The following is a 15,381-nucleotide window of genomic DNA, read 5'->3' on the forward strand; positions in this document are numbered from 1 at the left end:
AATTCCAATGCACACAAAAATTGACAGAACAGTAACATTTTATGTGTTTCTTTTTGCAGTTTTTCGACACCAGTTCAACCATAGCATTGAATGCCATTGACTTCAAAGGAGCTACTCCAGATTTGCACAGTTGTGTAACTGACATCAGAAAAAAGATGTGTACCCAAATTACTTTCTATGAGAAAATATTCTTCTCTTCATCATGTCCCACAATATTCTCCTCAGAGCCTCTTTCACCTCCTTCTTCCTCAGGCTGTAAATAAAGCAGTTCAAGGTGGGTGTGACGGTTGTGTAGATCAGAGATAGCACTTTGTTGCTGTCTGGTAAGTTAATGGGTCTTAAAAGATCAGGCTGCTGCTCCCATAATACAGTGTCACCACAATGAGGTGTGAGAAACAGGTGGAGAAGGCTTTGTGTCTGCCTTCAGCCAATGCCATCTGTAAGATGGTGGAGATAATAAAGATGTAGGACACAAAGATGAGAGTAAATGGCATGAAGATGACCAGTATAGCAGCTGTAAACAACTGCATTTCATACTGAGAGGTGTCAATGCAAGAAAGCTTAATCAATGGGGGAATGTCACAGAAGAAATAGTTAATCTTATTGGAGACACAAAATGGCAAGGTGAAACCCCAGACTGTCTGTTCTAGGGACACCACATTACCACTGAACTATGAGAGAACTGCCAATGAAAGGCAGACCGTCCTGTTTATGATGAGCCTGTACCTCAGTAGGTTGCATATGGCCACGTAGCAGTGTCATAAATATAAAGAAAAGAGTAGCACAAAATCCCTCCTTGGTGGCTGTACTGAATCGCTTTACCTGTAAGGGGTTAAGTAGCTCAAATCACCTAGTTGGCACCTGACCAGAACGACCAATGAGAACAGAAGATACTTTCAAATCTGGGGCGGGGGAGAGAGGGCTTGTTTGTGGCTCTCTTTGTTTTGTTCCCTCTCCGGACGGAGAGAGAGACCAAGCAGGTACAACATACCTGGAAGAATCCATCTAAAATTACAGAAATTGTAGGTAAGGCAAGGAATTGCATTCGGTTCTCTTTTGTTTTGGCTTGTGAATTTTCCTCTGCTAGAAAGGTAGTTTTATTCCTGTTTTTGTAACTTTCAAGCTCAGCCCAGTGGGGAATCCTCTGTGTTTTAAATCTTTGTATTACCCTGTAAAGTTGCCTTGCATCCTGATTTTGCAGGTGTGATTCTTTTACTTTTTTCTTTATCAATAAAATTTTTCTTTGAAGAACCTGATTGATTGTCAGTGTCCTAAAGACAAAGGGTAGCTGGGGGACACCACAGAAGAACTGATGCACCATGTTGCCTCCACAGAAGGATATTGCAAAGGTTTTTCCAGTGTGCACGGCAGAGTAGAGAAGAACATTGGTCCAGGCACTGGCTGCCATTTGGACACAAGCTCTTCTGTTCATAGCTGTCTCGTAGTGCAGGGGTTGACAGATGGTGACATATCGATCGTACGCCATGATGGTCAGTATAGCAAAATCTGCTGAAGCGAAGAAGACGGCGAGAAAGACTTGGGCAACACATCCAGAATAAGAAATCGATCTTGTGTTCATCAGGGAGTTGGCCATGGATTTGGAGATGGTGACAGAGATGGAGCCGAGGTCTAGGATGGACAGATTCATCAGGAAGAAGTACAGGGGGGTGTGAAGGTGGTGGTCGAGGGCTATGGCTGTGATGATGAGAAGGTTCTCCAGCAGGGATATCAGGTAAAGCACTGGAAACACCACAAAGTATAAAATCTGCAGTTCTGGAACATCAGAGTACCCCAGGAGAAGGAATTCGGTCATGGTGGTTTGGTTGGACATTTTCTTCCTCAGTACACTGTGTGATGGCTGCAGGGGGAATGAGAAGGACCATGGTCAGGATTAGAGCAACAGAGGGAATTGCCCTGATTCCTCTTTCTCTAATATCTCATTATATGAATGTCAAAGGTGCACAGAACTCGTCACTTACAATGAGTAGGTGTTGGGACGGGGGCAGATTTTTAAAGGTATTGTTGCACCTAGTGAGATTCTCAAAAGCATCAGGGCCCTCAACACTCCTTGAAATCAACGAGTTATAAGCTCCTAGGTGCTTCTGAAAGTCCCACTAGGTGCCAAAATACCTGTGGAAACATAGCCCCTGTCTCGTTATGTGTAAGTTCTGCACACCCATTGACACCGAGTATACTCAGCCAGCAGCAGTGTGAAGCTAGGACAGGAGCTCTGACTTCTATTTGCAGTGAGCTCCCGTCTGTCCTTGAACGGGTCAGGATAGACAGGGGTTGTCTGCTTGGCTCAACTCTAACCCAGGGTTGAAAGGGGCTAGTCTGTATAAAACAGAGTCTGTGAGCTGTCAACTTTACTGGTTATTCAGCTGTTACCTCCACGCAGCTATCCATTTGAAAGAGTAATCACACAGATGCAATAGAATAAATGGTTTGAAATTAAGGGTTTATCAGGCAATATTAATGTTCTCCAATTTATTTGAGGTTTAAGGCTGGCTGGAAATTTTCAGCTGTGTTCTTTTTAATCCAGACTGGGTTTTCAGCTAAACAGCAACAAATCTCAGAATCTGTCTGCTTTTCTCCAGACATTTTGGATTGTTCACTAAAGAAACTGAAAACTCAAAACACAAACATTTTTGTTTTTTTGATTAAAAAAATTCACTTTTCAGCAGAAAGTTTTCATTTGCCAAAAACTGAGCGGGGCGGGGGGGAAATGTATTTAGGAAATGAATTTCAGTGAAAAGTCAAAATTTTCCTGGAGGATGGAAAAATTCCAATCAGCAGTAGGCATCTGATTAATTTGAGAGTAAAAGTCTTCACGAGTTCAGATTGTAATTCATATTTATCCTCTTAATTTTACCTCTATGTTCATCCCCAAACCTAGTTAATTGAAAAAGCAAACTTACTGTGCTGATCTTTGTGGATTTTTTCCCCAATGTATGATCCAATCAGTCATCCAGCACTACGATTCTTTGGTCAATATCTATTTATGTACCAGAATCTAGAAGTGAAAAGCACATGCATCTGAGAATTCTTTCCCCCTTCATTTTGAGACTGCACTGCCAGAACTAGACTCAAACCTGTTGCTCTCTGCAGATGAGCTGTGTGTAGCTGGCATTGAGCATCACTGGCATTAAAGGACTGATGCTGCAGGAAGGTAATTTATTCATGTCTATTTCCTAAGGGCGGGTGGGACTCACTCCCTGGAGCCCTGCACAGCTCAGCAGCAGAGGCCCAGAGGCAAGTGCAGAGATGCCTAGCTGATGAAGGCAAAAGAGCCATTCTGTCCCTCCAGTCCGACTCTCACATAGCATGGGGCCTATGATCTCCCCCAGCATTCCCTGATTCCAGCCCAGCTTCTGTGTTATCTGTGGGCCAGGATTGCAAAGATGGAGACAGGCACCTGTGGGGATTTATCAATGCTCCGAAATGAGCTCGGTGCCTAAGTCCCATGGTCATTCAGTGGGAGTGAGTAGCTTAACCTGCTTAGATGCTATTGTACATCCCAATAGGCAGCTGTCATAAATATAAAGGGAAGGGTCAACACCTTTAAAATCCAACCTGGCCAGAGGAAAAACCCTTTCACCTGTAAAGGGTTAAGAAGCTAGGATAACCTCCCTGGCACCTGACCAAAATGACCAATGAGGAATCATAGAATCATAGAACATCAGAGTTGGAAGGGACCTTTGGAGATCATCTAGTCCAACCCCCTGCCCAGAGCAGGACCAATCCCAACTAAATCATCCCAGCCAGGGCTTTGTCAAGCCTGACCTTAAAATCTTCTAAGGAAGGGGATTCCACCACCTCCCTAGGTAAAGCATTCCACTGTTTCACCACCCTTCTAGTGAAAAAGTTTTTCCTGATATCCAACCTAAATCTCCCCATCTGCAACTTGAGACAATTACTCCTTGTCCTCTCATCTGCTATGACTGAGAATAGTCTAGATCCATCCTCTTTGGATCCACCTTTCAGGTAGTTAAAAGCAGCTATCAAATCCCCCCTCATTCTTCTCTTCTGCAGACTAAACAATCCCAGTTCCCTCAGCCTCTCCTCATAACTCATGTGTTTTAGATCCCCTAATCATTTTTGTTGCCCTTCGCTGGACTCTCTCCAATTTATCCACATCCTTCTTGTAGTATGGGGCCCAAAACTGGACACAGTACTCCAGATGAGGCCTCACCAATGTCGAATAGAGGGGAACGATCACGTCCCTCGATCTGCTGGCAATGCCCCTATTTATGCACCCCAAAATGCCATTAGCCTTCTTGGCAACAAGGGCACACTGCTGACTCATATCCAGCTTCTCGTCCACTGTCACCCCTAGGTCCTTCTCTGCAGAACTGCTGCCTAGCCATCCGGTCCCTAGTCTGTAGCGGTGTATTGGATTCTTCCGTCCTAAGTGCAGAACTCTGCACTTGTCCTTGTTGAACCTCATCAGATTTCTTTTGACCAAATCCTCCAATTTGTCTAGGTCCCTCTGTATCCTAACCCTACCCTCCAGCGAATCTACCACTCCTCCCAGTTTAGGGTTATCCACAAACTTGCTGAGGGTGTAATCCACACCATCCTCCAGATCATTAATGAAAATATTGAACAAAACCAGCTCCAGGACTGACCCTTGGGGCACTCTGCTAGATACCGGCTGCCAACTAGAAATGGAGCCATTGATCGCTACCTGTTGAGCCTGACAATCTAGCCAACTTTCTACCCACCTTGTAGTGCATCCATCCACCCCATACTTCTTTAACTTGCTGAGAAGAATACTGTGGGAGACCGTGTCAAAAGCTTTGCTAAAGTCGAGGAATAACATGTCCACTGCTTTCCCTTCATCCACAGAACCAGTTATCTCATCATAAAAGGCAATTAGATTAGTCAGGCATGACTTGCCCTTGGTGAATCCATGCTGACTATTCCTGATCACTTTCCTCTTGTCTAAATGCTTCAGAATTGATTCCTTGAGGACGTGCTCCATGATTTTTCTGGGGACTGAGGTCAGGCTGACCAGCCTGTAGTTCCCAGGATCCTCCTTCTTCCCTTTCTTAAAGAGGGGCACTACGTTAGCCTTTTTCCAGTCGTCCGGGACTTCCCCGTATCGCCATGCATTTTCAAAGATAATGGCCAATGGCTCTGCAATCACATCCACCAATTCCTTTGCAACGCATCCAGCCCCATGGACTTGTGCAAGTCCAGTTTTTCTAAATAGTCTCGAAACACTTCTTCCTTCACAGAGGGCTGGCCACCTCCTCCCCATCCTGTGCTGCCCAGTGCAGCAGTCTGGGAGCTGACCTTGTTCGTGAAGACAGAGGAAAAAAAGCATTGAGTACATTAGCTTTTTCCACATCCTCTGGCACTAGGTTGCCTCCCTCATTCAGTAAGGGGCCCACACTTTCCTTGGCTTTCTTCTTGTTGCCAACATACCTGAAGAAACTCTTCTTGTTACTCCTAACATCCCTCGCTAGCTGCAACTCCAGGTGTGATTTAGCCTTCCTGATTTCATTCCTACATGCCCGAGCAATATTTATATACTCATCCCTGGTCATTTGTCCAATCTTCCACTTCTTGTCAGCCTCTTTTTTGTGTTTAAGAACAGCAAGGATTTCACTGTTAAGCCAAGCTGGTCGCCTGTCATATTTACTATTCTTTCTACACATCGGGATGGTTTGTCCCTGTAAGCACAATAAGGATTCTTTAAAATACAGCCAGCTCTCCTGGACTCCTTTCCCCCTCATGTTATTCTCCCAGGGGATCCTGCCCATCAGTTCCCGGAGGGAGTCAAAGTCTGCTTTTCTGAAGTCCAGAGTCCGTATTCTGCTGCTTTCCTTTCTTTCTTGTGTCAGGATCCTGAACTCGACCATCTCATGGTCACTGCCTCCCAGGTTCCCATCTACTTTTGCTTCCCCTACTAATTCTTCCCAGTTTGTGAGCAGCAGGTCAAGAAGAGCTCTGCCCCTAGTTGGTTCCTCCAGCACTTGCACCAGGAAATTGTCCCCTACAGTTTCCCAAAACTTCCTGGATTCTCTGTGCACCGCTATTATTGCTCTCCCAGCAGATATCAAGGTGATTGAATTCGCCGATGAGAACCAGGGAGTGCGATCTAGTATCTTCTGCGGGTTGCCGGAAGAAAGCCTCGTCCACCTCATCCTCAGGAGACAAGATACTTTCAAAGCTGGAGGGGGGGAGAGACATAGATTCTCTCTGTCTGTTTTGTTTTTGCTGGGACCAGAGCAGGAATGCAGGTCAGATCTCCTGTAAAGGGCTAATAAGCAATCTAGTTAGATTCAGTTTTGTTTAAATGGCTGAGAAAATAAGTTGTGCTGAATGGAATGTATATTCCTGTTTTTGTGTCTTTTTGGAACTTAAGGTATTGCCTAGAGGGATTCTCTATGTTTTGATTCTGATTACCCTGAAAGTTATTTACATTCCTGATTTTACAGAGGTGATTCTTTTACTTTTTCTTCAGTTAAAATTCTTCTTTTAAGAACCTTATTGCTTTTTCATTGTTCTTAAGATCCAAGGGTTTGGGTCTGTGTTCACCTATGCAAATTGGTGAGGATTTTTATCAAGCCTTCCCCAGGAAAGGGGGTGTAGGGTTTGGGGAGGATTTTGGCGGGGAAGACGTTTCCAAGTGGGCTCTTCCCGATTATATATTTGTTAGACGCTTGGTGGTGGCAGCGAAAAAGTCCAAGGGCAAAAGGTAAAATAGTTTGTACCTTGGGGAAGTTTTAACCTAAGCTGGTAAAAATAAGCTTAGGGGGTTTTTCATGCAGGTCTCCACATCTGCACTAGAGAGTTCAGAGTGGGGAAGGAACCTTGACACAGTGGCAGAGCAGTGGGATTAACTTAAACTCATTTTGAGATTTTTTGAACCAGAAGCACAGATTTTTTAAAAGGAAATATTTTTTTTTCCTTTGAGCTGTTGGAAAGCAGGTTTTAAGCTGAAAGCAGTTACAGGTTTTTTTCTCTCTGCTTGAGGGCCAGAGCAGAGACAAAAGGGAATTGTCTTTTGTGAGCTTGAGTTTTCTTTACCTAAAGGCAGGGTAGTTAACTTCCTGCAGGGAAATTCACAAGTCTTCACAGACCTGAAGTTGTTTTTTACCTAAGAGCAACTAGTGGGGTTTTCTGTCTATTTGCCTGGAGACAAAGGTGTTAGGGTCTTTTTTAAGAATTTTTCTGTAGGCTGACAATCACTATCAGACAACATAGGTATTTGGTTACAGCACAACCTATATATATATATGTGTATATATATATATATATATATATATATATATATATTTTGACAAGCCAAGTTTTTTGTTTGTTTGTTTGTTTGTTTTATTTCTAACTCTCGGGTGTAAAGTTAGTTAAAAACAGAGAGGCAAACATGACAGAGCCCAAGGCAGAAACAGCCAAAGAGGCTGCCCACAGGAGAGCTATGGAGGCAGCGAAAGAGGCAGAAAAACACCAAGAGGCTGCTCACAGGAGAGCAATGGAGGCAAAGGAAAAAGAAATGGAGGAGAAGGAAAAAGAGCGGAAGCATGCACTGGAGATGGAGAAGGCAAAGGCTGAGCAGAATCTACTGGATAACCCTAACCATCCGACTCCAGCAATCCACAAATGTCCACAGTATAATCAATCCAGTGATATTGCTGAATATTTTCTCGCCTTTGAGAGACTGTGCACTCTCCTTAAAATTCCTGAAGCTCACAAGATGACCACACTGGTCGCAAAATTAACTGGATGAGTTCTGGACATATTCAATAAGATGCCTATTGATGAGGCTTCTGACTATAATAAGATCAAGGATTTGTTTTAAAGCAATTTCAAATTACATCTGAAATGTACAGAGTAAAATTTCGAACCCTTAAGAGAGGGCGGGGACTAAGTAATGTGGCTTATCTAAACCAGATGAAGGATCTGTTAGAGAAATGGGTCCAAGGAAGGGGTGTCACTAGCTTTGACGGAATGTGTGATTTGATAGCTCAGGAGCAATTCCTGAATATGTCCAAGGAGGAAATAAAACAGTGTTTATGGGATAAGGAAATGGACTCAGCAGAAAGTCTTGCTTCTTATGCTGATTGATACAAGCAGTCCCAGACCACCAGAGGGGCGGAGCAAGCCAGAACAAAATGGGTGGAGGGAGGAGAGAGGAAGAACCCTGGTGGCAGTTGGAGCGGATACCAGAAGGGACAACCTCAGACCACACCCTACTACTGGAGGCAGCCCAAGGCCCCAACTACACACCAAGGAATACTCCAGACACCTTATCATCCTGCCACACCGTTCTCCAGCAACCCACCTCGCCCCAGTGACCCGTCAGCTGGACGATGTTTTAAATGTAACGAGCCAGGGCATGTAAAGGCCAACTGCCCCAAGAACCCCAACAGATTACAGTTCATTGCACCGGAATAACACCAGAGGTCCTCAGGCCCAGATACCTCCCAGATAACCTTGGAGGGGAGGGAAACTGTGAGTGTGGGCAGGAAGAAGGTCACCGCGTGGAGGGACACCGGAGCACAAGTGTCGGCTATCCATGCTTCCTTAGTGGACCCCAATTTAATTGACCCAGAGATCCAAGTGACAATTCAACCCTTCAAGTCAAACTCATTTAATGTGCCTAAAATCAAGTTGCCTGTCCAGTACAAGGGCTGGTCAGGAACCTGGACTTTTGCAGTCTATGATGATTATCCCATCCCCGCGCTGTTGGGGGAAGACTTGGCCAATCATGTGAAACTAGCCAAGAGGGTGGGAATGGTCACCCGCAGCCAGGCTAAGCAAGCCGTCCCGCCTAGCTCTGTTACGGAAACTTCTACCAGGACCCGGTCAGAGGTGATGGACCCAGACCGCATGCCAACGTCTGCAACAGCAGTAGTGGATCCAGTCCCAGATACCCAGACAGAGCCAGTCCCAGAACCGGAACCGGCAGAACCCCATAACCCTACACAAAAGGCTCAGCCGGAGCCTGAACCCCAACATAGTGCACCAGCGGAGAGCGGTTCACAGTCAACGGAAACAGCCCCATCCCATACATTGCTTCGAGAGGGACCAAGCCTAGGTCCACAATCCAATGAGGAACTTATGTTTCCAGCATCAAGGGAACAGTTCCAGAGCAAACAGGAAGCAGATGAAAGCCTCCAGAGAGCTTGGACAGCAGCACTGAGTAACCCACCGCCACTCAGCTCTTCTAATCGATCCAGGTTTGTTGTAGAAAGAGGACTTCTATGCAAGGAAACTCTTTCTGGTGGACACCAGGAAGACTGGCATCCTCAGAGACCGTTGGTAGTTCCAACTAAGTACTGGGTCAAGCTCTTGAGCTTGGCCCACGATCATCCTAGTGGCCATGCTGGGGTGAACAGGACCAAAGACTATTTTGGGAGGTCATTCCACTGGGAGGGAATGGGCAAGGATGTTTCTACCTATGTCCGGTCTTGTGAGGTATGCCAAAGAGTGGGAAAACCCCAAGACCAGGTCAAAGCCCCTCTCCAGCCACTCCCCATCATTGAAATTCCATTTCAGCAAGTAGCGGTGGATATTCTGGATCCTTTTCCAAAAAAGACACCCACAGGAAAGCAGTACACACTGACTTTCAAGGATTTTGCCATCCGATGGCCGGAAGCACTAGCTGTAAGCAACACCAAGGCTAAAAGTGTGTGCCAGGCACTAGCAGACATTTTTGCCAGGGTAGGTTGGCACTCTGACGTCCTCACAGATGCAGGGACTAATTTCCTGGCAGGAACTATGATAAACCTTTGGAAAGCTCATGGGGTAAATCACTTGGTTGCCACTCCTTACCACCATCAAACAAATGGCCTAATGGAAAAATTTAATGGGACTTTGGGGGCCATGATACATAAATTCGGAAATGAGCACTCCAGTGATTGGGACCTAGTGTTGCAGCAGTTGCTCTTTGCCTACAGAGCTGTACCACATCCTAGTTTAGGGTTTTCACCATTTGAACTTGTATATGACCATGGGGTGATGGACCCGGACCCCAGGCCAACATCTGCAACAACAGTAGTGGATCCAGTCCCAGAGACCCAGACAGAGCCAGTCCCAGAACCTGACTGATTTTCAGTGTCCTAAAGACAAAGGGTTTGGTCTGTGCTCACATTGCTAACCAATTGGTTGGTATATTATTCTCAAGCCTCCCCCGGAAAGGGGGGTGAAGGAGTTTGGGGGGATATTTTCTGGGGATCGGGATTCCAAGTGACCGTTCCCTGAATTTTTGTATACATGACTTGGTGGTGGCAGCAATACCGTCCAAGAACAAGGGAAGGAATTTGTGCCTTGGGGAAGTTTTAACATAAGCTGGTAGAATATAAGCTTAGGGGGTCTTTCATGTGCGTCCCCAAATCTCTACCACAGAGTTCAGAGTGGGTGGGGAAGGGAACCCTGACAAGGGTCATACTCCATGGTGGCCAGAAGGAAACACTCAGAGGCCCCAAGGAAGAGCAGGAAATCCATTTGTACAACGCAGCCCATGTAGGAAATGTTCTTGTCCTCTGAGAGGAAGTTCACCAGCATCTTGGGGACAGTGACCGAGGTGTAGCAGGATAAGACCCGGAGAAAGAAATACGTGGGGGTGTGAAAGGCTGGGTCCATGGTGATGGTGATGAGAAGGATGTTCCCAGTCAGGGTAATGGTGTAAAATAACAGATAGATGGAGAACAGAGGTACCCCCAGCTCGCGGTGGTTGGACAATGAATTCAGTCACCACAGTGAGGTTCCTCCTTCTTGATTCTTCTGCATATTTCCTCTGTGGGGGGACAATAAATATCTAGATAACATGTGAAGGAATGACCCATTTCAGGAACTAAGGAGGAGATGTTCAAAGGCACACATGGAAGTTATGGACTCAGTGCCCAAGGACATTCAATAGGAGTTGTGGCCCACATCCCCAAAGGTATGTGAGTGGCTAACTCCCATTGATTTCTAGGGGAGTTAGGCACCTAAATACTTTAAAGTGTCTGGGAGCCTGAATGCCACATGTGCCTTTGAAAATCTTCCCCAAAAGTCATAGGAGCAAATTCTCTCTTCATGTCACCAAGTTCAAATCTCATGGAGGGTCCTTCCAAAATCCCTGTGTGGGTTGACTGGCATTTCCATATTCTTGATGTGGCCAGAAAATGGGAATAAATGTCTCAAGAGAAAGAATCACCCCCAAAAGTTCATAATTTCTGTGTGAGCAGTCAGGACTGCCTGGAAAGGGCCCTTCAGTTAGACAGATAGACTCACAGATAGACCAACAGAAAGACAGACAGACACATAGGCAGACCAGTAAAAATACAGATACACCAATAGATAGATAGACCAGTAAACCAATGGATAGATTTCACTTGGACCCAAGTTACTTGGTTAAATTCTATCCTCTTTCACATTCCTTTAACCATCCCACCTTCCCACCCTCTCCAAGAAGGATGCACAGTTTCTGACTTGTAATTCATAAGGAACAGATTGACTACACTATATTCTAACTGACACACTATGCAGGTCCCCAAGTGGTGCAGATCAGCAAAGCTGCTTTGAAGTCAATGGAGCTATGCTGATTTACCCCTAGAATTCCATCTAATCAGCACAGAGTTTTCTGCCCTGCTCGGTGAATCTAAAGCAGGGGTGGGCAAACTTTTTTGGCCTGAGGGCCACATCTGGGTGGGGAACTTGCATGCGTGGCCATGAATGTAGGGCTGGGGCAAGGGGTTGGGGTGTGGGAGCGAGTGCGGGGTATGGGAGGGGGTGCGGTGTGAAGGAAGGGGTCTTTGTACAGAATATTCAAAGGGAGTGAGTTTTAAATTCATACTCATGATGTTTGGAACAGATCCTCAGCTGGTAAAAATTCTCAGAGATCTATTGACTTCAATGGAGCTATGACAATTTAAACCATCTGAGGATTGGCTCCTTGATTTTTAAGAAAAAAGAAAAGGAGTACTTGTGGCACCTTAGAGACTATCCAATTTATTTGAGCATGAGCTTTCGTGAGCTACAGCTCACTTCATGCTCAAATAAATTGGTTAGTCTCTAAGGTGCCACAAGTACTCCTTTTCTTTTTGCGAATATAGACTAACACGGCTGTTACTCTGAAACTTGATTTTTAAGGATTCCCAGTGTGATACTTTCATTTGTTCACAGAAGCAAAAGAGAGCATGTTAAAAATGTATCCTGTCAAAACAGCTCAAAGGTCAAACACTGAGTATTTTACGATGAACTGTTTGTAAATGACAGCTAGAGTAAGAGATAGCCATAAAAATCTTTGTTAAATAATGTTTAATAAGGAGTCCTTATGAGAAAATCATGATCTGGACATAGACAATTGTTAACAGGAAAAGAAGCACAATAATTTGCACAATAATTTCCATAGATTATTCATTATCTAGCTAGCTAACATAATTCACAATCAAATAGAAATCTATCATTATGACGAAATGAGGTTGTCTGTTCAGACAAGGAATGGTCCTGTCTGTCTGTCTCTCTATCTAATCACATACTCTGCTTTTCTCTGTCATATATGCAGTGTACACAACCATGCACAAAGATGATATCCTAATACTAATCACTGGCCAGCTTCTGAGATCCTTTCTCAGTTTGGATGTGAGCAGATCGACACGGGAAGGCGTATGGAACACCAGATCAGTGTAAGTGATGGCACCTTTCCACTTACATTAAGATTAGAACAAAATGACCCCAGACAAGAAGCTTACACCAGTGTTCATGTCATTACTGAGTGCTGCCCAGTGACTTTGGGGCAGAACCTCATCAGTAGTAAACGTGTGATGTTATTGGGTCTACAGTGCATTGGTGCTGGTCTAGCTGAGTTGGGAAATCAGACCCTGACCTCTCTGTCACACTCACTTTCTTCAGGGTGCTGTCAGACAAATCTGAATCCTTGTGTATATAGGTTATTGGCCAAATCCTGATCTCCTTGAAGTGATGGGCTAAACCGTAGTGGCTTCCATGGAATACAAATCTGACCTCATTATCCTGTGTCAGGTTTTCTTTAGGAAACTCTGGAAAAAGTTTCTCTTCAAAACACCCTTTTCACCATAGCAAGAATGACACCGTTTTTACATATTCAATAGGTAAAAATCATAGAAAAGATGCCTACCTGAGATTGTTATTTCTCTAACATCATTAATAATACAATAATACCCCAACAGTCGATACATAATCATTTCATGAAGAACTCAGCCAAGCAGAAACCTCTTTTGTACCCTTTTATCATTGTGGGGAGCAAACCTTCAGCTCGCTCAGAAAACCCCATCAAAGAGATGACATAGTGGCACTTCCAAGAGAGGACAAACATTGAAAATCCTGTCAAACCAAACACTCACCATCTCCCCAGGCTTTCCCACCTCCACAACTTCCTGGAACAAAGAAACAAAACAAACCACCAACCAACCAGTTAAGCCAAAAAAAAAATGCTAAAAATCAGACAAACAAACAAACAAACAAACAAACAAAAAGCACAAAGAACAAATGCATTGATACCTTAATCAGAGATTTTATTCCCACAAACAAGAAGAGCGAGAGATCTCACTATGGACGTTGCTTTGGCTACTGATTTTATGGGCAGGGCGCTCAGATAGTATGGTGATGGGTAGCAGTGTATGATAGATAGATTCTGATCTTATTTACATTGGCCTAATCCTATAGTAACTCCATTTTTCGGAGTCATGTTTGTCTGGATTTTTCCTTGTGTAAATACCCAATTCTGCATAAACAGAGTGCACAGTATTTTCTCATGCAGGCGATAATGTCATCAGCTGATTATATTTATAAAGAAACAGAGAATGAAATTGTTACTGAAGGAGAAATAAGGACATTTTATTCTTAGATAATAACCTCCAAACTATCAGTTTACTCAAGGCACCTTTGAGCACCTTGTTCCTCATGCCGTAGATGATCGGATTCATCATTGGTGGCAACACAGAATAGAGAACAGCCACCACGAGATCCAGACCTGAGGTAGAGCTGGAGGTGGGTTTCAAGTAGGCAAAGGTCGCCGTGCAAATAAACAAGGAGACCACAATGAGGTGAGGGAGGCAGGTGGAGAAGGCTTTACGCCTGCCCTGCTCAGAGGGGATTCTCAGCACTGTGGTGAAGATCTGAACATACGACACAATTATGAAAATAAAGCAGCTTGAGGCTAAGCACATACTAAAGATGAGAAACCCAACTTCACTGAGGTCTGAATCAGAGCAAGCGAGCTTGAGTAGCTGGGGGACTTCACAGAAGAATTGCTCCACCATGTTGCCTCCACAGAAGGATATTGCAAAGGTGTTTCCAGTGTGCACTGCAGAGTAGAGAAGAACACTGATCCAGGCACTGGCTGCCATTTGGACACAAGCTCTTCTGTTCATCACTGTCTCATAGTGCAGTGGTTGGCAGATGGCAGTGTATCGGTCGTACGCCATGATGGTCAGTATGGCAAAATCTGCTGAAGCGAAGAAGACGACGAGAAAGACTTGGGCAACACATCCAGCATAAGAAATCGATCTTGTGTTCATGAGGGAGTTAGCCATGGATTTGGGGATGGTGGCAGAGATGGAGCCAAGGTCTAGGATGGACAGATTCATCAGGAAGAAGTACATGGGGGTGTGAAGGTGGCGGTCAAGGGCTATGGCTGTGATGATGAGAAGGTTCCACAGTAGGCATAACAGGTAAAGCACTAGAAACACCACAAAGTGTAAAATCTGCAGTTCTGGAACATCAGAGAATCCCAGGAGAAGGAATTCGGTCATGGTTGTTTGGTTGGACATTTTCTTCCTCAGTACACTGGCTGGAATGAGTGATGGCTGCAGGGGGAATGAGAAGGACAATGGTCAGGATGAGAGCAACAGAGGGAATTGCCCTGATTCCCCTTTCTCTAATATCTCATTATATGAATGCCAAAGGTGCACAGAACTCATCACTTACAATGAGTAGGTGTTGGCAGTGCTCCTCACCTCTGACAATCAGTCAGTCATGTTATCACGCTATTGTAAATTGGGTCAGATCCTTTAAAGTCAATGGAGCTTCGTTACTTTACCCCATCTGACGATTTGGCCCAAGATGTGGCTTGTTAAACGCAGCCTGATTCCCACGTACACTCACCCAGCATCAATAGTAGCAGCTCATCTCTGATTTTTCTACCCCAAGCTCTGTGCCTAGACGGCCAGCTGCCTGCTTCCAAATTGATTTATGGCACCAACTCCCAGCTGCACTTTGGCCTGCGTGTTACAATGGACTAGCAGCATCCCTCCATCATCACTATGTTGTATTGTTTACTCTGTGCTGTGCGGTGCAGGGGTTGCCAGGACACTTGGGCTCTACTCTTGTCTCTGCCAGCAACCTGCTGTGTGACCTTGGGCCAGTCATTTCCCCTCTTTCTGCCATGTCTACTAGGACTGTAAGGGC

The 15,381-nt window shown here is 44.9% G+C and overlaps 1 protein-coding gene and 1 pseudogene across 1 annotated transcript; both read right to left on the reverse strand.

The window, feature by feature from the left end:
- Positions 1 to 338: 338 nt before the first annotated feature.
- On the reverse strand, positions 339 to 10,593 carry LOC144274036 (olfactory receptor 10A7-like; annotated as a pseudogene).
- A 3,191-nt stretch (positions 10,594 to 13,784) lies between these two features.
- Positions 13,785 to 14,744, reverse strand: LOC144275190 (olfactory receptor 14A16-like). The gene has a single exon (XM_077834348.1). It carries the CDS (start codon positions 14,742 to 14,744, stop codon positions 13,785 to 13,787), a length of 960 nt encoding a protein of 319 aa, XP_077690474.1.
- Between the last annotated feature and the right edge of the window lie 637 nt (positions 14,745 to 15,381).

Source organism: Eretmochelys imbricata, chromosome 14, assembly GCF_965152235.1.
Source record: "Eretmochelys imbricata isolate rEreImb1 chromosome 14, rEreImb1.hap1, whole genome shotgun sequence".
In the NCBI taxonomy this organism is placed as follows: Eukaryota; Metazoa; Chordata; order Testudines; family Cheloniidae; genus Eretmochelys; species Eretmochelys imbricata.

What these genes read in the sequence shown, in the direction of transcription:
- LOC144275190 (XM_077834348.1), bottom strand. Translation starts at nt 14,744, where the DNA reads ATGTCCAACCAAACAACCATGACCGAATTCCTTCTCCTGGGATTCTCT.